Below are 21,599 nucleotides of genomic sequence, written 5' to 3'. Positions count from 1 at the left end.
ATTCATGTAGCTGATATACACAGGTTAGAAAGGATAGCAGTGGATAGGTCTGTTGAGTATTAGGTTTAAAAAACCCTTAGGAACGATCACGTTTATATTACTTCATGTGAATTCTTTTCCGGCTCTAACAGTATGCCCTCTATAAAAGGCAAGATTCTTAATGAAAAACTGATACTGCCTATTGCTGCACAACCAGTAACTTCTCAGTGAGTAGGAACTGCCAGTTAAAGCATAACCATCCCGAACAATCTTAACAACCACTGCCAACGAAATATAAGATTTGAGCAAGGCAAGGAAAAGAAGTTCCATTAATTACTGGACCGTAAAAGATGCTGAAGAAAGGAACAGATTTATCCACTGAATTAACCAGTCCTGTAAAAACCATTTAACCCACACATTTATCTTGTTCACAAATAAAATCTTAACTATTAATGAAAGACTTTTGACAATGTAACTGAAAATTTAAAGCATATGCAAAATTGTGCACTAGTAATGAACACATATTTTTAAATGTTTTATTTTTAAACGAATGGCTTTTCCATTTTTTTCCCCCAGAATTACAGATACCTCTTTGAAAAAGAAACACTATGATTTGCAGAATTGTGTTCTAGAGATGTATTAATACCCAGTTTTAACAGGCTTCAGACGTTCAATTCCATACAAGCTCACAACCTGGAATGATTTTTGGTAGTAACATCAGGAAGTATTAAAAGTTTCAGCTTTTGAGGTTGATGTCTGCTGACCAGGGCTTTGTTATTCTATTTGAAAAGAAACATTTTTTTGTAAATAAACTAGCATCCATTTCAATAAATGCCTACTTAGAGCTCAGAACAACCTAACCTCCTGCTGAACGTGGCTCTCCCCCTGCACTGTATAGTCTGTTAAAATCAAGGGACAAAACAAATGTTTCCATAGTAATTCAATGCAAGAATCCTATCAGCCTGCTTTATCTAATACAAACTTTGCCTACAGCTTCATCCTCACAAATATTTCTTCACCAGATGCCTCCTTCTAAGACAACCCTTGCCATTATTAACGCATGAACATTTGGAAGATGTGAACAATCTTCCCACGTTAGAAGGCAGCATCAGAATGTCAAGAGATCAGCTCTGAATGCTGACATACAGAATACTTGGATTACGATTTCATGATGAATTGCAAGGATCATCCCAGATAATATCCAAGTTCCAGCTTCCCTGAGAATAGGTAGGAAGTCATAATTAAAATATCTTCAGAAAAGGAAAATTATGTAGGATTTATAACTAGTCATCAAAGAGTGCTATCTCTCTCTTATATTGAGTTTTCCCACAGTTTTCTTGTTGCAATGATGATCCTCTCCAACTCCTTAACAGGACGGGTGGTTAACAGGACAAGAGAGACAGCGATAAAAAAGCAACTGACTGCTGCTTGTACCAGATTGAGGGGGAAAATGCTGGTGTTCCAAGTTTTAATGTTGGTGTCCAATAGATAAAATCAGAGGAATCAAGCAACCCAGAACCAATGCAGCCACCTCCAGGCGGCTGAGTCCTTTGCCTCCAGCAGATTCAGGCTTATGGCTATGTCCCATTCCACCCACTTCAGGAAGAACATGAACTGTGGCAACATACAGAAAAGTCCCAGCAGAGAACAGCATGGCAACTCCAGTGGCATTGACTTCTGAAAGTGCCTGTTTACTGCTCTGTAAAACAAAAAGAGGCAAAATGCAGATAAAATACAAAGCTCCTCCTTCTTTAAATTACACTTCAATTGCTACTCTATTGAAACTGCAAAATCATCTTTGGAAAGTATTATACCTTACCTCAAAAGAAAACTAATGTTCTGGAGATCTAACATCCTCTATTACCAGTGGAAATTTACTCAGTAAGCACTTGTCAGTGCAAAAAACCCAGATGCTGACAGATGACTTACATAATACCCATAATTTGATGTTAGTAAAAAAAAGGTCAACACAAGACCAATTGACTGCATTTTGAATGCACTACTTTCACTCACAACACAACAATCCAAAATCTAGCAAAAATGCTCTATTAAAGGAAATAGCAAATATGTGAGCATCTGCAAAATTAATTCCCCAACAACTGGCTGGTAAATATGATTAATGTGAGTTAAGTGATTATTTAAAACTTTTCATGTTCCCCAGCTGTTTTACCTTGCTTAGTCCCAAGTAAGTCACCATTGACAAAACAGGTGCTGCTAGTGCAAAAACCAGCAAGTGCTTCCTGATTCGATTCCGTTCAAGACCGGCATGCATAAGAAAAGAGACAAGCCCAAAAGCAGCAGGTGCCTATAACGTAAAAGCAATGAAACATTTAATGCTGAAGTATAAATAAAGTTGCACTCCCTTCATTTGCAAAATGGAATGTTTAGTCAGACCAAATGCTAGTAGCACACTACTGAGCCCTTCCTTAGGTCTTCTGGTGGTTGAGTATAATGTATCAAGAGTATAGCACTTCCTCAATGCGAGATGTATATATCAACAATTGAGAGTTGCGACTAGCTCATTGTAGCTAATGGGGAAGATGGCACACTTCTGGTATTACAAAACACGTTTCCTTTTTCTTTATACCACTATAAAATTGAGAAAAACAATACTTACTAAAATATATGCAGATTTTTGTGGTAGAAAGCATCCTGGAGAGCTAGAGAGGATGGTGGGTAGCAACTTTATTAATTTGCCTTCTTGTAATTTTGTGATTAGACACATTCACCATGGCAGTCATGTTGGGAAAATACAATCTCTATGGCAGCCATTTTCGGAAAATATCCACTACATGCTCTCAAATTTCTAGTCCCTATCCCTGTTTGAGATTCCTAGATTTATGAATCCTTCACGATTCCCTTCCTGTTTTTTAACAAAACAAAACAAAAACAGTAGGGCAAATGCACAGTACACTGCTGAACTGGCTGGCTAAGAAACTTGAACCAAGAAAATGAGAGAAAACATGGTGAACCCATTTTCAGGCTACTGAGGAGGAAAGATGAAAAATCAGATGGGAGGGGAGAGAGACTTTAGAAGTAACATATCACTTCTTCTCAAACTTGGAATTTTTGTCTCCTATTCCATGTTACATGTTTTTCTTTGCTTCAGCTCCATGCCCACCAGTCTTTTTCTTCCCTATTACATCACCATGAAAAAACATACATGAACAGTTTTCCTTTCTTTAGGGTAGGGAGCTATATAATGATTTTTAATGCAGGTAGTCCTCACTTACCAATGGCAATTGGGAATGGCAACTCCATCGCTAAGTGGTAGTAAAGTGAAACATTGCATGACCACACCGACTTACAACATCAGTTCTGGCTGCGGTTGTGAAGCAAATCATCTGTGGTTGTTAAGCGCAGTGTCATGTGACAATGACTTGTGACTTCCTGCCAGCTTCCCCACTGACTTTGCTTGTCAGAAGCCAGCTATGAAGATCACAAATGGCAATCATGTGACCATGAGACACTGCGACCGTTGTAAATGTGTGCTGGTTGCCAAGTGCCTGAATCGCAATCACGTGACCGTGGGGGTGCTGCAACAGCCACAACTTTGAGGACCAGTCATAAGTCTCCTTATTCAGTGCCGCTGTAACTTCAAACAGTCACTGAACGAGTGGCCAGTAAGCGAGGACTACCTATATTTAAGCATTAAGGTTGTTCAAAATGTTTTGAGTATCAGTGAATTCAGAACACTTAGTTTCAGATGCAAAATGGACTGCTTCAAAAATTTGCAACAAACAAAGTGTTCCAAATTCAGAATGGTTTGAGGTCAAAGCATCTGCAAGCTCCGATTAGACACGCCTCAGGATTATCTTCCATGTGCAGAGACTTCCTGTTGGTGCCTGAACAGTACCAACCTGATTTCAGGAGCATCAGTGCACTATGCAGAATCCTACAACCGTGCCTGCCACTAGAGGGCACAAAGACGAGAATGTAACTCTGGAAAACCAAACGGATTGCCTAGCCCTGTTACTATAACAAGAAATCCAAAAGATAAAGTGTAGCATAGCTTCAGGCCCAATAATGGTTCAGAATTAGCTACCATTTCCTACGTAAGATCTATGTGATTCTGATGAAAATTAATTGTATGTAAAGTATGTTATAAGTATATTAAATTCAGGAGAGAAGCACAGCTACTTACTACAAGTCATTACTGGGGCAGCAGAAAACTCCCACATAGACAACATGTAACTGCGTATCTCTACTTCGAGATACAATCCTAAATATAAAACAAATTGAAGTGCTTTAAAAAGCACAGGGGTATTTTCTTAAAGACAGCTTTGCCCTTGGCTGAAGTCTGTGACTCCCAGTAGCAAATACCATTTCACTGATGCATGCAGCAAAGAAAAGGTTCATGCTCAAAGCTTACCTTATGCAGCATAATTGCCACAAACACTATTAGCTGGACACTAGTCTGAGATGTAGAAGCAGCTGCACCCAAAGCAACACCATCAGCTTAATGGGGGAGGAAGGAAAAACAAGCCACACAAGAGTGAATCCATCCATTGATCAAAGACTTACCGGAGCTAAATTATACAAGAATGAGTCTGTCACATAATTCCCTTATCTTAACCTGCTCTTCCATTCCTGATGATGGTTTTAGTATTTATGTTTTGAGAGTAGATCCATGGCAAAAGTTTTGAATCAAGAACGGATACACGGTCTTCCAGGCAGTGAAACCGCCAATAACTCTGCTTAGTCTTTTACAATATTGTTCTAAGTATATGTTTTGTTCCTATATTTTTGATTCTTCTAGTCCCAGTGACCTCCCATCTCTGATTCTGAATTGGGTTGTATTTCCCCATTCAGAGGCGGTGGACAATTGGGAAGTCATCCTGGGCTCACAGTTCCTATCAATGAGCAGGCAGCAGCTGTGGCCAGGAGGGCCTTTGCGCATATTCATCTGGTGTACCAACTATGCCCTTTCCTGGACTGGGAGTCCTTTGCCACAGTCATTCCTGCCTTGGTTACCTCACATGTGGCAATTGTTCACCTCCCCGAGTCAGTTTTGAGTTGGGGTAGCTTTATAAATCAACATTATGAAGAAATAAACTTACATTAAATACATTTATTTCTTAAATTATCTGCAGATTCATCATCCAGCCTAGATATATTAACTGTCAATTTTCCTTTACATTAACTAATTGAGGATTTAAAATTCTTTTCAAAAGACTCATTCTAGAAGTTGAAAAGGGAATCTGTTGGAGGGCAGGGGATTAGGATCTAGGAGTTCAGATATATTGGTATGGTGTTTAAAACTAGCGTATAAAGTAGCAGTAGTAAATTCATTTATCATGCACCTATAGCTAAGTACAGTACAGAAACAAGACAGGAACAGTAATTCGTATTATAACATGCTACAAACAACTGTAAAAACACAAAATAAGTATTTTTTTAACTTTACATTTTAATGGCTTTGCAGAAACATAGCAGCTGTAACTACCGGGATGATGTCATGCAATTACGGCTTAACACTAACTCACATAACTTGAGTATGTCTGGCATTTTTTAAAAAAACATAACCACCAACAAAATTAACCTACCTGCTGCGTGGACAACTAGTCCTAGTGTAGTAGTAATTTTGGAATTGCCCGACCTTGCTGCTTCTGGGTCTGAAATAATTAAGAAACCTTAGCCAAAGTGATACAAACAAGAGAGTAGAAAGAGAAACCTAAAAGAAGAAATATTACAGAACTTAGAGCTGGTTTGGTCTAGTGGTTAAGGTGCTGGCCTAGAAACCAGGCGACTGTGAGTTCTAGGCCTCCCTTAGGGATGAAAGCCGGCTGGGTGACCTTGGGCCAGTCCCTCTCTCTCAGCCCAACCCACCTCACAGGGTTGTTGTTGTGGGAAAAATAGAAGGCAGGAGTATTAGGTATGTTCGCTGCCTTGAGCTGACACACACACACACACATATATTACACACATACGTGTGTGTGTGTGTATGAATAAAAGGCAGGATAAAAAAATAACAACTTTTCACCAAACTAAACTATAGCTATTATATCAGTGCCTTTGAATCCTTTCCAATTAATGGGATGGAATATTCTATGAAATTGAATCTTTTTGAAGGATACTGTTTAACATTCACACTTAGTCACAATTAAGCAGTGAAAATGCCATACTGGAGCTTTGAAATGCAGCTGTTGGCTGGAGCAGTCAGAAAAGCATGGCCTCCAAATCACCTGTACGTGATTTAGCAACGATTTAACTAATCAATTCAAGAGAAATATTATTAGTTTCTGCCAAGTAGAATATAACTATGATTTGCAGGTTAGTTATGGGTTAAACCAATTTACTGGAGGTACAGACTCTGTTTTTTGTGACAAAACAGTTGGTGTAGAAGACATACCTCTACAGGTACTTGCACAGAACTAAGCACAGTGCATTCAATCCTCAAGTATTTCTGGTTAAAATATGATGAATGAACACTTTCTGCCACTTTGTTTTATAGTAGAAATCTCAATACTACTAACAGTGAATTGAGCCATCAAGGTACTAGTTTGTGTAATGTGTTAAAGGTTTATTTACTCAAAAAAAAATTCCTCATGCATTTAGTAAGTTTCATTTAAAACTAGAAGTTTACTACTTCATTTTTAAAAAAAATCTCTAAAGATCCTATTTAAAGTCCTTTGAGTACAGGTAGTCCTTGCTTAATGACCATTTGTTCAGTGACTTGTTCCAAGTTACAATGGTGCTGAAGGAATGGTAGTCCTGGCTGGTCCTCGAAGTTACAGACCTCGCAGCACCGCCATGGTCCTGTGATCAAAATTTGGGCGCTCGGCAGCCAGCCTGCATTTACAACTGCAAGGTGGACTTCAACTCCCCCCACCTCCCTATCTCACCCCCATCTCTGCCCCTTTGGCCACCTTGCCTTCTGCTGCCCCTGCCCCCCTGCGCCCCACCTGGCACCCCCACTTCCTTGGCCTCCACCACCCCCTGCCACCCTTTGCAGACTTCTTCCTCCCACTGCTGAGGCACGCCCAACCCCGCAAGGCCAGCGGAGTGCAGGGCACCCAAAAGGGTAGAGATGGGGGGGGGGGGGAATAGGCAGACAGGGGGAGTTGAAGTGGAGGCAAGCACAGCAGGGCAGGACAAGTATGAGGTCCTGGCCTAAAGACCACAACCAGGACTACTGAAACTGCCATTGCTAAGCAGTGCAAACATGTGATGTTTTGCCTGATGACTGCATCGCTGGGTGATGGAAATTCCCATCCCCATCAGAGTTATTAAGGGAAGACCACCGTGCACCACTTGCTTTCCTTCACCACTGAGAGTGTGAACTTTTGAGCAAATGTTGCAAAATTTTAAGGCTGCGAATGATGTTAATTTTGCTTCAAATCCACCCATCCACCCCATCCTTTCTAATATACACTACATCATATACAGCAGCTATTCAGTTATTTGAATATTTCTGAGTAATTGTTCTCAGTTTGGTTGTCTATTAGGAAAAGCTTGACTTACCATCTGCAGGGTGGACATGAGAATTGCCAATCTGATCTACCAGCAGCATAAAGACAAAGCCAAGAACAAGGGAAACACCAATGTAAGCATGTAATCTTGAATGGTCGTGGCTGTGGTTATGATCATGCACCTCTGGAACATCTGCTTTCTCAGATTCAATCACCTTTTGACTCTCACTGACTGGGTGGTGCTTTGCTGAAGGAAACCAAAAAGAACAACTGAAATTAGAGTCGCAGAAGTCTCAATGCCTAATACATTAAAGGCCAAATCAAAATGTGCTTCAGGGCATTTTTAATTTTAAAAGTGACTGCTCAGTTTTCAGATCTTGTAATATTTTTAGAGTAAGGTTTATTTTATATTGATCAGAAACCTATTTTAATTAACATGATCTCAATGCAACACACCTTGACATTTGTTTTAAATGCAAATAACTGAATAAAAGCAAAAGGGTACATCTGCAGACAAAACAAGCAGACAGGAATCTGAATTCCTAAAGTCTAGTAATAAGCATTTTGGGAAAAATGTCTCCAGTGCCTAGTGGAAGCCTTATTTTTAGTGTACTCACTTTCCATTTTTGGCAGAATATTTTATGGTTCAGATGAATCCACAGTCATGTGAAAAAGTAAGTACATCCCATTGAAATCTTCTCCTTTTTCAGTACACAGACATTTGATCTTCATTTCAACAATATTGATAAAGAGGATATAATATACAGATATCACCATTTTGATATTTGTGGGAAGCCAGCAGTGAATGCAGGTGGAAAATGTAACTACATCCCTACATTTATCACTACTTCAAATACCTAAAATTAGCAATGCCATCCAAATCTCAAATATGCCCTTCTAATTCCAATAACCTCCTGTTTCTCAAAGTCAGCCAATCTTTCATCCATACTAAGCAACAAGCTGCAAAATACAACTTCAAATCTGGTAAACCTAAATCTCCTCTTTCTTTAGCATCTTGTAGCACTTTGTACTTAATTCTTGGTTTTTTACCTTGCCACACAAATTTTGAAATATCTTTCTGCCATTGTTTAAATGGTACATCAGTTGTCAAAACAGGTATTGTCTGAAACAAAAATAACACTTAGGTAAAACATTCATCTTAATCACAGAAATTCTTTCCAATGTTAGCTTTTATCTTTTTATATTGAAAATTTAATAAAGTTCAGTTTTAAAAAATACTAAAATTGGGACTAGGTGCACTAGATAAGGTACAAATGATTAGAACATTGCTAGAGAGGATCTGGGAGGAACCTGTCTTATTGAAATCTCAGACATTTAGTTTGATTTGCTCGTTGTTGCTGAAATGTGTAGTATCACCATGCCTGGATCAAAAGAGCTCCCTGAGGCCTTCAGAAAGAAGGTTATAGAGGTCTATGAGTCTGGGAAGGGATTTAAAAAGATTTCCAAACTATTGGACATCAATCATTCCATTGTTCGGAAGATCATCTGAAAGCTGAGAAGATTTCAAACAACTGCCAACTTGCCCAGGCCAGACTGTCCCAGCAAGTTCAGCCTGAGACCAGAATGCAAGTTAGTTAGTTAGTTAGTTAGTAGATTTATAAGGCCGCCCAACTCACACACAGTGACTCCGGGTGGCTTACAGAATTAAATGCATAACATCATTCAAAATTCAGAGAAATGTTCATTACAAAGTATAGAGTAAGCAGGGAAATTTGCTGGCCTATTAAATTACACAAATGCATAACTTGCTGAAAGAAGTCTCTAAGAACCCTAAAATTTCATCATGTGACCTACATGGGAGGTGTGCCAGAAGGAAACCTTTGCTGTCCAGAAAGAACATCAAGGCAAGACTAAAATTTGCTCATGAATGCCTAAACAAAGACCAAAACTTCTGGAACATTGTGCTCTGGACAGACAAGGCAAAGATATAGTTATTTGCCATGGTACCAGGAGACATGTTTGGAAAAAACCAAAGACAGCATTTCACCAGAAGAACCTGATACCAACTGTAAAGCATGGTGGTGGAAATGTTTGGGGCTGCTTTGCTGCATCAGGGCCTGGGCAGCTCACCATCACAGAATCCACTAAGAATACTTCATTATACCAGGGGGTGCTTGAGGATAATGAGACCATCTCTCAGAAAATTGAAGCTCAACTGAAAGTGGACCTTGCAACATGACAATGACCCTATACATTCCAGTAAATCCACCAAGGAATGGCTGGGAAAAAAAAAAGCAATGGAGGGTTCTCGAATGACCAAGTTAAAGCCCGGATCTAAATCCCATTGAGATGCTGTGGGATGATCTGAAACGGGCTGTGTGTGCAAGAAACCCCTCAAACATTGCACAGCTGGAAAAATTCTGCATGGAGGAGTGGGAAAAGTTCTTCCCAGTTGATCAGAGACTGACAGACAGTTATAGGAAATGTGTACTTGAGACTGTTTCTGCCAAAGGGGGCAATATCTGGTATTAGAGCCAAGAGTGTACTTATTTTTTCTACAGAAGGAAATGGCATATCTGTTAAATAAATGATTCCAAAGTCAATTTTGCATAGCTTTTTTTGTTCAATTACACCACCTCTATCTTTATATACTGTTTGAATGAAACATGCAAATGTGAGTAGATTAATAGGTACTGCTTCGGCAGGCAGGTAACGGCATTCCGTTTAGTCATGCCGGCCACATGACCACGGAAGTGTCTATGGACAAACGCCGGCTCTTCGGCTTTGACACGGAGATGAGCACCAGCCCCTAGAGTCGGACACGACTGGACTTAATGTCAAGGGAAACCTTTACCTTTACTTTTACCTTATGTCCACATATGATAAAAAAGAATTTTTTTTTATATAGCTGTACTTATTTTTCCACATGCAAAATTTGCATTTATATTTATTTAAATTAAACAATGGACCACAAAATGTAAACGGTGCATATTTGTTATATTACATCCCCTTTATCAATAATGTTGAAATGAAGATCAAATATCTGTATGTTGAAATATGTTGAAAAAGTTAAAAGATTTCAATGGCGTGTACTTACTTTTTGACAGGACTGCACTTCCCATATGGCTAACTGAACAATTATGGTACTGAATAACAAAAGCCCACTTTTTTTTTTAGATATAATAATAAGAAACATAAGAAATACAGAGTTTCTTTGCAATAATCATGAATACTAGAAACATGCTTTGAAATGGCCACTATCCTCAGGTATCACATTGTGCATCAGCCACTATACATGGCCATTTTGCATGGCTGCTGTAGTGATCTTGACAATCTAGTCTCAGTTACACTCCATCTTCAAATATACGAACCAGAGTGCCTCTATTTAACTTCAAATTTAAAACTTTATTAAAATGCATAACATCATTCAAAATTCGGAGAAATGTTCATTATAAAGTATAGAGTAAACAGGCTGGCCTATTAAATTACACGAATGCATAAGTAGCATTTGCTCATGTTTTCTTTTTTCATGTCACTGGACCATGAATTGAGGAACCTAATCCTACTAATCCACTGAACTCTTTTCAAGTGTAGGAAAGAAACTCTTAATTGTGTATTTGTGTTTTCTCCACCCCTTCAGAAGCAGCCATCAAGATAGCTACTGCATCTGGTTCTTTGGATGGCCCCAGATTATTATCCTCCAGGCAAATCCAGCTCTTCCCTAGCAATCTATTTGATACAGGGGTTATCAGAACAAAAGAAATAACCATGGAGAAGGGAGGGTCTTCTCTTTTTTGACAGGCTGCAATACTCTGATTGCTATTTAGATGCTTGTATCTCTTGAATTATTGTTTTGAGATGCATTCCATGTATCCACATTATATTAACAATGGAATTCAGACTTTTCTCAATATCTTTGAGAAAAGATTGCATATGTGGTTTATGGTAACCGAGGTTATTAATTTTTGCAGACAAAAGCAAATATTACCAAACTAAGATGATACAAAGACAATTCCCTTTTCTCAACTATTGCTGCCTCTCACTCACTGAATTGTCAGCGTATCCGAAACCATGCGTTAAGGATAAGGATGTAGTTCAGGATGCTAAAAAGGCTTCAAGGTATGTCATCAAATAATAGGTTTGAAGAAATAACCTTTGCCCCATCCCCCAAATTAGTAAATACTGTTTAACAGTCCTGTAATGTTTGAAGAAAGGTTTTGAACAGAGGTCATTACTAACAGGGAATAATAGCCAGTAAGGGAGCCAGTATGGTGTGGTGGTTAAGGCACCGGGCTAGAAACTGGGAGACCAGGAGTTCTAGTCCCCGCTTAAGCACAAAGCAGCTGGATGGCCTTGGGCCAGTCACTCTCCCTCAGCCCTAGAAAGGAGGCAGTGGCAAACCACTTGTGAAAAACAGGCAGTCACCAGGAGTCAAAAATTGATTTGAAGGTACCAACCCACCCCACCCCCGTGAAAAGCAAGTAATACTGGAATTTTATGGAGGTGGTGAAGGAAGGGAGAATATAGTCTGCTGATAGGGTACAGAGGGAAAAAGTAAGGAAAATAATTTGGGATGGTTTGATAAATCCCTTCAGCTATTTTACAAATGAAAACAATATAAGTACCCAAAATTTTACGTTGTTACTCATTTTTTGTTTTTTAAAAAATCCAAGCAGTATTTCTCTATGAACTTTATCTGAACACCTGAGATCAGATGGACTCTAGGCACCTTACAGAATATACTTATCAGAAAGAAGGTACAGAATCAAATGATTAAAACACTAACAAAAATACAAGCTAAAACACTATAAAACTGTAAGAAATGTTATTGCTAATACAGTTAAACCCCAAAGCCCTCTAGCAGAGCCATGTTTTTCACTTGCTTCCAGTAGGCCATGAGAATTGGGGCCTTCATAATAAGCCTACATAAAGATTTCTGTGGCCAAAATAATCTGCTATCCCACCACTGAGAAACTCTAATTTCCTGCTTATCCAGGTTCCACCAAACCTATATTTCAGTTTTTTAATGCCTATCAGCACCCTGTTCTGTCCCTCTCAAATCAACATGAAAAAGCTTTCAAAGAGGCAATACATTATTAAAGGCTTCACTTTAATATACATAAGGCCCAGCCATTTGCTGTACTATAAGGTGGTTTTGTTTTAGATTTTTATCCCACCTTTTTTCATATACAACTCAAGGAGGCAAACATACTAATACTCCTCCTTCCTCCTATTTTCCTCACAACAACAGACATCTTGATGTAAGAATTGTCCAACATTGCAAGAATTGGGTAAAATACAGAAATTGAAGCTAGTACGTCATATGCAGTTATCCAAGAAGGATAAGTCTGGAGTATGTCATATCATGCTGATCCTTCTCTAAGATATATGGGTAGAAAGATTTAAGTATTATGATTTTTTTAAAAGTATTGAGATTCTTTATAAAGCTGGACTGCACTACCAAATTGCCTATGTTAGAATCAAAAGTATGTAATCATATAAACTAACATACATTTGCTTATTTTAAATAAATTCTTCTATGCTATTTATTTCAGCCTCCTGCAATCCATGAGATTCTCCACGATTACATCTGGTTGCTAGAACAAGTGAAGGAACTAGGGAGTAAGAAATACTGTAGTTCTGCCCCTGACCTATTAAATATTACCTTCAAGCTCCTACGTTATTTTCCAAACATAATCTAATGTCTGTAAACATAAGGAAGAGAAAGCTACAGGCTGCTAAGCTGTGTTTAATACAAAGTTCAGTTGTTATACAATTTCATCACATAAATTAGATCATATAGTCTGCAGGAGTTCAATTTATAAACCCCTTTTAAATCATAACAGTTGCAATTAGGTGTAAAAAGCAGGATACAACGAACTAATTACTGTACAAAGCTTTCATATATGTATATAACCTTTGCAAAAGTGGTGATAGACTAAAAATGGGGAAACACAAGTCAACTCCTCAGTTAAGATTTTTGCGTGATCTTTGGCCCATCTCCCTCTCCCAGGCTGTAAAATAGGATTTCCTTGGAGAAAGGGACTAAGAAAAAGCTAAGCTTCATATACTACCTTTTAATCACAATATATCACAATTGAATTTTTAAAGCACCATGAGGTAAAATCTATCTGTTTTGAAAAAAATGAAATCCTCCTGCATTAAGCATTTCATCTGGGGGAGGGAAAAACATAAATCTCTCCTTCATAGTAGCCAATATTTATGGTCTGAGCAATAGGTCAGCTTTATTCAGAATTCTTTGTGCTGGAATAAGAGTTGTTTCCTTACCCTCCAAAAGATCTTCATAAAGTGCATGTACTCCTTCAGGCACAATGACAGCCAAGGCAGTTCCACAAAGGAGCCCGGCACCGAGAACGGTGACCAGCTTTAATCTTTCCTGAAAATAAAATACAAAATAATTAATCAAAGGAAATTTAAAGATAAATATTGTATGTACATGAGTGTGGATATATGTGTATTACATACATACATACATACATACATAGTGTATATATATGGAGAAAAGCAGCCACATCCTTCCTCTACAGTGCCTACGTTAGTGGTGAGTAGCCAAGGTGCTCTAACCCTGCTAAGCCCAGTTTTCCTCTCTAGCTTGGAGCTGGAAAAGGCCATGGACCTCTTTGCCCTCAGACCTTTGAACCACACTGTATTGCACTTCCTGTCTCATTTCCATTCCAACAGAGACAAAAAAATTAGGCCTTTCATCATCCTCATCCTGAATACAAAGAACAGAAACGTGGATGTCTACTTACACAAATAAGAGATACAGTAACTTATTGTTTCTAAGTACATACATCTGAATTGGTATCTCATTGAGGGTTGTTTTACACTGATATTTTACATTTGATTCGTCTAAGTCCAGTAAGACAAATTTCAAGAAAGTAATCACTCAAGAGATTTCTGGACTGTGTATGCATAAAACACAGATTTTTAGCTTGTACAATATAAGCATGTTGTCAGCTTAATGTATTGTACAGCTGTGAACTGTGAAAGACAGAAGATCTCATACTGTTAAAAATTAATCCAAAGTAAAATATTTGATCATATGAACGCCACATAAACCCAGCCTTTAAAGATTAAGCAAACATCAAAAGTAACAAAAACCAGGTTCTATGGTTTACAATAAGTATACATATTCTTCATTATAATACACACAATATCAACAAATACTATTGGAATACTTTGCTCAGGACACCTGAGTTATATTTTATTAAGGAAGTTAAGCAATACAAATCTATGTGACACATGCATTTGGGGCTTTCACAGTAAGTGATTATAACTGTTCACATTATCGTTTTTTTATTTTACATGTATAGTCCAGTATTCATCTTTCTTTACAAAACTTGAAGCTGCTCACAACATGCTGAGAGTCCCTTTTGATTGTGGCAGCATAGAAATACGTTTAATAAATATTTGATTAACTCTGAAAATGTACAAATACTACTCAAAGAACTGGACAGGGATTCTCCATATCAGTGTGAAACCATTTTTCCAATAATTAGTACTGTCTGTTTATGTGAAATTCTAGAAAAGTGTTACTGAATACTCTATTTAATAGAACTGCATTCAAAAGTATGCATATGCTATACTTGTAGCCCTCTGACAAGTGACCAATATCTATCATGGCATATATATAGTTTTTTGGGGGGGGCGGGAAATAAATCTGAGAATTCTATAAGAAAAGTTTTGGATTATGTGCCTAAATAATAGAAAAGCTATTGATAAACACTATCCTCCCAGGCAGAGTGTGGGAGAGTCCACTCACATCCACTCAGAAGCCTCTGCACATTTATGGTACCTGTGAACATTAATCTGCTGCTGGTAGCTTTATACTTGGGAATAGGCCCCAAATTGGGAGTTATTAAGACACAAGGTACGACTTGGATTCAAAAGATCTGTTGAATTTAAAGCTCGTTTCTTCACTGGGCCCTCTCCACACCCTCCTAGAACTAGCATGAATAATCCCACCACTCAGAATCAAAAACAAATATCTCTGTGCAAAGAAAATGGGAAATCTAATCCACCTGGCTAGTGTGATCCAGCAGGGCTTCAGAAATGGCAGAAGAGCTGACATTCATACATACACACAACTCAGCAATTTAGCAATACAGTATATTTATAATCACAACATACAATACTGTCATTATACTTGCACTCACAGTACATACTTATTCAGGAACCACAGGAATTTGCAGTTAAGAAAACAGTTTAAAATTAATATTTTTGTTTAGATCTGTTTGACTATTTAAGGTCACCTTGATTTAAACCATCCTGAGATTTTCACAAATATTTTCAAATCCTTACAACAATTTCAGTTTAGAAAATTATTTTTCTCACATAATTTAGAAAATAAAGAATCTATTTTCTCTAAGTAGGCAGACTAATGACATAGCACACGCTAGTTTTATACAACCATCTACAAGAATAAGTAATTCTATACGTAATAAGCCAACTGGCCAGGCAATTAGCTTGCCAAATTTTGTAGCGTGCAGGTAAGTTTACATGTGTGTTTTTTTCCCTGTGAACAGACAAGGTATTTATTTGTACAGGATGGAAAAATAACGTAACTAAAGTTTTCTCCTCATGCTATTTATTTTAACCTGGCAATATGCTTTGTTATTTTTAGACATGTGCATTTATGCACTAATATTACCAATAAAACTTCAGCTAGAAAGATCCTAAAGCAATCCTATTTTGTATGTATTGTGCACTTGCTGCTTATTAAATAAACCTTATTTCAGCGACAATTCCATATGCTTCACTGGATTTGATGCTTACTTTTGAATTGTGCAGTAAATGGAACATTAGGCTTTCATTATTAAAATAAGTTGTCATTTTTGCAGACATCTGATTTGTATAATTGGAGTAATTTTGTATAACACTGGCTTGGTGTTTTTGGGGGGTTTTTTGGTCACATGCATAATCTAAGTAGAATGGCAATTAATATACAGAGTTGCCTTTGCCTTGCTGGTTCTTTTAAAATATATTGTAAGGTGTTTCTTCCAAACTATAGAATATTTTACTATCTCTCATATAAATACAATGTGGGTATAGATTTCTTTTTTAATACTCACTTTTAAATGGACATATGCAAGGAAGCAGAGAAAAACAACCACATAAGTTTTCCTTGTTCAAGTTTTAGTCTACTGAAAAAAGGATAGGGCAATTATCTGAAAACTCAGTATTTTGCATATAGCAAAACAATTACTTATATCTTATTTCAAAAACAAGACTGATTCTTTCAAACTTTAAAGCTACTGAACTTATTAATATCTGACACGACAAAAGGAAACTGGGCTTTGCAGAAAGAATTGTAGAGGGGAAAATCCTCCAGTTAAGTAGTCAAAATATATCTCAAATATGACACAATCTTTAGTTTCTGCCATTTTATCTTTCATCCTGGGTCCTAATTCTGCTATACAAGTATTAAGGTGAACAAGCACTAACCTAACTGCGTAGCTCATACCAAAGTGTATTTACAAGGATTTTTGTTTCCCATTGTTTGTTATTTGACCTTTGCAACACTTCCATCTCAATATTGGTTCTCTAAAGTGAAAAGTTACACCGTTGCTAGGCCTGCTCTACGATACTCGCTTTCTTTTGCACACCTGGATGGCAGGTGTTCAGAACCTTCCTTACCTCGGAAAAATTTACGGCCAAAGGGATGATCCCCGCCACATAGCAGCCAATCAGCATTGCTAGAGAGAGCAGGCTAATCGACAAAAAATCATCCATGGCCGGCTTCTCCTCTTGGGCTCAGCGGTTTAGCGGCTTGTCTCGGTTCAGCAGGGAATTCGCCCTCGCGGCTCCGAATAAAGCCACATGGGCCAAAACCTGGCTGCGCTCCGTAGCAGCAGACAAGCGGGCGAGACAGCGAGGGACGCCCCCTTTTCACGCAGAAAAAGAGAGGCCGAGCCGTTAGGGCTCAGCTGCTTTCCTACTGAGACCCACGGGAACCACCGAAGAGGCCGCCTCTCAAAGCCCCGTTCCGGAGAGAACAGCGCTCCCCTTCTCCCCTTGCCCGCAGCCAGGCTCCACTCAGCTCAAGCGACGGGTTCCCTTTTCTTCAGAGGGAAGGCAGGCGAACCAGGCCTCATCACCCAAGCGCGCCCCTCAGCCAATAAGGAATTACACCATGGAAACAGAAGACGGGAAGAAAACGCTCCTGCTCCTCCGTCGCCTACCGCCACCGTATCCCCATCTCCCTCCGCTAGAGCCGTAAAGGCCAACTGGCAGCCCCACCTCCACTTCCTTCCCCCTGCTCAATATCCGGGAGACTTGGCAGTTGAAAGGAAACGTAAGAGTTTAGTTGTTCTTCCCCTTCCTGCCCGATTTAAGATGGCAGATATAATAATTCCAAGGCTCTGTTGTGCATTCTGTGAACAGCGACACCCTGACCAAAGATGGATGCCAGGTGAGAACTTCCGCCTCTTGCAAAGAGGGAGGAGGAAAATCTCGCGGGACAGGCATTGAGACCTCTCTATCTTCTGAAACTCGAGAGCAAAAGCAGCGGCGTCTCTATGGTTCAACCCAAAGTGCTGGAGGATGTTACAACGCATGGAATACTAGGAGCCATATATCCGGTGGCCGCGGTGCATTGTGGTAGAGGCGTCGTTGGGAGTTTGTGCTTCGCGCCTGAGCTGAACGGAACGAGTCGCCATGGTGAGTAAAAGCAGATAAAGCGTGAGCGGCCTCGTTTTTAGGCTGAGGCATGAAAAGGTGGCCGAAATTGTTTGCAAGAGAGTAAGGCAGTCCATGTGAGTAAACGGCTTCGTCCCGTTACTCCACTGCGGTGGGCCTGAGATGGCCATGACGGAGAAGGGGGGTCGGTCGGTCAACTGCTTGCGTTTCTGGGAAGGGGACCCCCCTTCTCTTCCTCTTTCTCTCTCGGGAGACCCTACAGTATCTCCAGAAGTACGAAACGTCTATAGTTCCGACCCGCCCTCGGGATGCCCAGGGCTACTCGGGAGAAGATGCCAGCCACGCGTCCAAATCCGTGTGGAGTTCCTTCGAAGACGACTTTTTTTTGTCTCCTTGTACTTGCCAAACCAAAGGAAAGGACCGCCTTGAGCGGAGAAGTAATGGTCCTTTTAGGTAGATGGAATTTATTGAGACAGTCATCATCTGGTTTCTAATTATTTAAAAAGTGAATTGTAGAAATCATCGAAAAGCAATTCTGATGATAAAACGATAAGAGGAGTAGAAACAGTATAATTATAATCAGTAGGCCTTTAAAATGATTTTTAAAATTCTATTTTTTCTGGAAAAAAGTAGATTTAGAGCCATGTCAGAGGCAGGTTGCTGAAATGCAGGGTTCAGTCTTCCTGTAGCATGCATGCATCAGCTTAAAACTTTACATGGGTCTTTCAGTATGTAAAAATACTATGTACAGGAAAAAGAGTATTTGGGATTGACAGATACAATTTTTCATGGGACTTTAACACTTCTGCAATATTTGCTGATACTCTTTAAAAGTATAAATATTGTCTTTTCTTTTCAGTCTCATACAATTCTGCTTGTTCAGCCTACCAAACGACCTGAAGGCAGGACTTACGCAGATTATGAATCTGTAAATGAATGTATGGAAGGTAAATGTTTTTTGGCTTTAAATGAGGCTATTCCTGCTCTAGCAGTTTGTCGCATGCAAATCTTGTGAACCCAATTCCCATCAGCTTTGGGCAGTATAGTCAGTGATGCAGAATAATGAAGCAACAACATCTGGATGTTGTTAAGCTGATCCACCCCTTACTAAAGGAATATGGAAAAATTTGATTGTGTAAACAGTTTAATGAAGTTCAGAAATGGAGAATCTAGCATCTTATTCATTCTTCACCTCAGTTTTTTATTACAGTTCTTATACAAAATTGTAAAGGCATTTTATTCTGTGTTTGTACATTTATCCACCTAATGAGTGAATCTGTTGCCTTTAAGGTTAACCTCCTAGCTTTAGCATTCTTCTGTTCTGATTGCCTGTTGATGTGTTTCTTAACATTCAAGTACTCTATGACAAATAGGCCTCACAACTCTGCAATGTAACTGCTGAACATCATCCTTTCTTTTTAGGAGTCTGTAAAATGTATGAAGAACACCTGAAGAGAATGAATCCTAATAGCCCTTCCATTACATATGATATTAGCCAGTTATTTGATTTCATCGATGATTTGGCTGACCTTAGCTGCCTTGTGTAAGTATCATGTAATTTAACTTTTACAATTTTACTTCTACTGTCATGCGTATGCTGGTTTGCACATATGCAATTAGATTTGTAACGTTGCTAGTCTGTGCTTCTGCCTCTCCAATTAATATATGACAGATATTTAATGCATGTATTACTTTGAATGTAATGTGATCTTGAGGCAAATATAATTTATCCAATACTGCTTTGGTTACTTAGAAGATAAATCTCCTCTAATTTTTATTTACCGTTACAGAACCAATACTTAGGTAGTTTATAATTGACTATAAGCCTGAAATTAGCTGGCACTGTAGTTCAAAATCCTGATTTGGAGCAATTGCATTCAGTATTAATTGGTTGGGACTATTATCAAAATACCAGAATTCCACAGTTTATATCTGGCATGTAGTGGGAAATGGTGATTGCTGCCAATGGTTAATGGACAATTAAATAATTTTGGGGTCGGGGTGCTTTTGACTCCTGGTGACTGACTGCCTGTACTAGTCCCTGCAGTTTTCTTGGCAAGTCCTACCCCCCCCCCCGGGGGCGTGGTTTGTCATTGCCCCATTCCCAGAGCTGAGAGAGAGTGACTGGTGCAAAGTCACCCAGCTGGCTTTGTTTGTGCCTACAGCAGAACTGGAACTCACAGTCTCCCAGTTTCTAGCCTGATGCCTTAACCACTACACTAAACTGGCTCTCCAAAGAATGTTTAGATGGAAGAAATTTCCAGTTTATTGAATTGATTACTAACCTTAATTCCAAGAACATAACAAGAGTTCATGGAATACAATAAGATATAAAGGAAGTAGTTAATGGAGGAAGAGTTAACAAAAACTGATGTGAACTGAAGATAAGAAGTAAATCTAGGAAGTATATCTATCTGCTGTGAGAGAAAAGCTATTTGTGATGAGTCCTCCCTCACCTTATGTAGGCTTTATAACTGTAGTCTAATGGAAATGTTAATGGTTCTTATTTTTTTGAACAATCTCAGTATAAAGAAAAATTGCAACAAATATTTGAACAGTAGAACTATTTAGAAATCTACCCATAAGTGTTTAATGTTGTACTAATTCACTGGTAATACGTCTTTATGAATGAATTGATTTTGGGCGGTGTAGATTTTGGATTTTATGTACTAGTTAAAAAATAGTGGCCAGTACAAGATAACAATGCAAAATGTTGTAAAGGCTTCAGAAGAAAAAAAGGATGACTTCTCAGAATGATGTAAATGATGCAATTTCATCAGCTAAAGCAAAAGAATCCCATGGAGATCATAACTGAAAGAGTCCTTTACCTGGTCATTATATTCATGTCTCCTAGTGTGGACATTTGGACTAAGTACTCTGAAATAGTTCCTAGGTTTTAGGTGGCTGCACATCAGAGGAGGCATTCCTTTGCACAAGTCTTTTAGTAGGGCTGTACAACAATCCAGTTTCAGAGAAAAACGGTGATTTGGAGGACAAATCCAAATCTCCTTAAAATCTTTTGAAATCTCCTTAAAATAAACCCAGCTTCTTTAAGGAATTCCTGACAGGTATAACACAAGTGTCCCTGCAATCTGTACATCCCCTTTTCCCTTTCAGGTCTAGATTGCTGCACAGTCCTACTTTTTAGTGCTGTAATGTACAACTAGTACATTGGTGTGAGCCCAGGAGCTCACTGAAAGCCAGTGCATAGATGAATTGTATATTCAGAATGGTATACCATTAATATTTCTGTCATGCTCTAAACCAGTGGAAGTTTCCAAACCAGATTTAAAGTTTGGAACAAGTTACAATAATATAATCTGCATGCATGCTGTAACAGCATGCGTAACCATAGCAAGGCTATCTCTCTTTTGGAGGAGCAACAACCTAAAACTGTAAACTCACCTATCTTGAGTATCCATATTAAGGTCAAGTTCAGGCAGCATTCCCCGAGTAAGAATTTTCTGATTAACAAAGAATTAAGTTCCACTTCCTTTGTCTGTTGAGCATGTAGCAGCAGTACTTCCATCTTATCTGTACTGAATTTCAGTTTTTCAAACCTCTCCATTGTTATTGGTTCAGCAC

At 38.8% G+C, this 21,599-nt stretch overlaps 2 protein-coding genes across 5 annotated transcripts in view; one reads left to right on the top strand and one right to left on the bottom strand.

Annotated features, from left to right (window-relative positions):
* Positions 1 to 21,599, top strand: part of ERH (ERH mRNA splicing and mitosis factor) — a 78,393-nt gene that overhangs the window by 55,685 nt on the left and 1,109 nt on the right. The window contains exons 1-3 of one of the 2 annotated variants that reach the window (XM_063289818.1): positions 17,895 to 18,035; positions 18,874 to 18,961; positions 19,437 to 19,557. In XM_063289818.1, the coding sequence (XP_063145888.1) occupies positions 18,033 to 18,035; positions 18,874 to 18,961; positions 19,437 to 19,557 (212 nt within the window). In that variant the 5' untranslated portion in view covers positions 17,895 to 18,032. Of the gene's footprint in view, positions 1 to 17,894; positions 18,036 to 18,873; positions 18,962 to 19,436; positions 19,558 to 21,599 lie in introns of those variants that run through there. The other variant, XM_063289819.1, reaches the window with a different exon arrangement.
* SLC39A9 (solute carrier family 39 member 9) lies at positions 553 to 17,627 on the bottom strand. 3 transcript variants are annotated; one of them, XM_063289814.1, is made up of 8 exons: positions 17,013 to 17,625; positions 13,641 to 13,749; positions 8,442 to 8,514; positions 7,444 to 7,638; positions 5,526 to 5,594; positions 4,352 to 4,437; positions 2,150 to 2,284; positions 553 to 1,678 (listed from the first exon to the last, which is right to left on the bottom strand). In XM_063289814.1, the coding sequence occupies exons 2-8, from the start codon at positions 13,665 to 13,667 to the stop codon at positions 1,448 to 1,450; spliced, it is 816 nt and encodes a 271-aa protein (XP_063145884.1). In that variant the 5' UTR covers positions 13,668 to 13,749; positions 17,013 to 17,625; the 3' UTR covers positions 553 to 1,447. The 3 variants fall into 3 exon arrangements, with proteins under 3 accessions (XP_063145884.1, XP_063145883.1, XP_063145885.1); XM_063289813.1 differs by lacking the exon at positions 8,442 to 8,514 and having other exon boundaries at positions 17,013 to 17,627; XM_063289815.1 differs by lacking the exons at positions 8,442 to 8,514; positions 13,641 to 13,749; positions 17,013 to 17,625 and adding an exon at positions 8,009 to 8,127.

The sequence above is a fragment of the Candoia aspera genome, chromosome 1, assembly GCF_035149785.1.
Source record: "Candoia aspera isolate rCanAsp1 chromosome 1, rCanAsp1.hap2, whole genome shotgun sequence".
NCBI classification, from domain to species: Eukaryota; Metazoa; Chordata; class Lepidosauria; order Squamata; family Boidae; genus Candoia; species Candoia aspera.
The sequence above is the reverse complement of the archived record's forward strand: the minus strand, read 5'-3'. Positions and strand labels throughout refer to the sequence as shown.

Bases quoted from the DNA above. Each gene is read 5' to 3' on its own strand.
- SLC39A9 (XM_063289813.1), bottom strand. From the start codon at position 17,108: ATGGATGATTTTTTGTCGATTAGCCTGCTCTCTCTAGCAATGCTGATT. The intron at 5,595-7,443 runs GTAAGTCAAGCT...TAATTATTTCAG, and splicing joins TCATGTCCACCCTGCAGATG to ACCCAGAAGCAGCAAGGTCG. The intron at 2,285-4,351 runs GTAAGCTTTGAG...TTTACGTTATAG, and splicing joins TGGCAATTATGCTGCATAAG to GCACCTGCTGCTTTTGGGCT.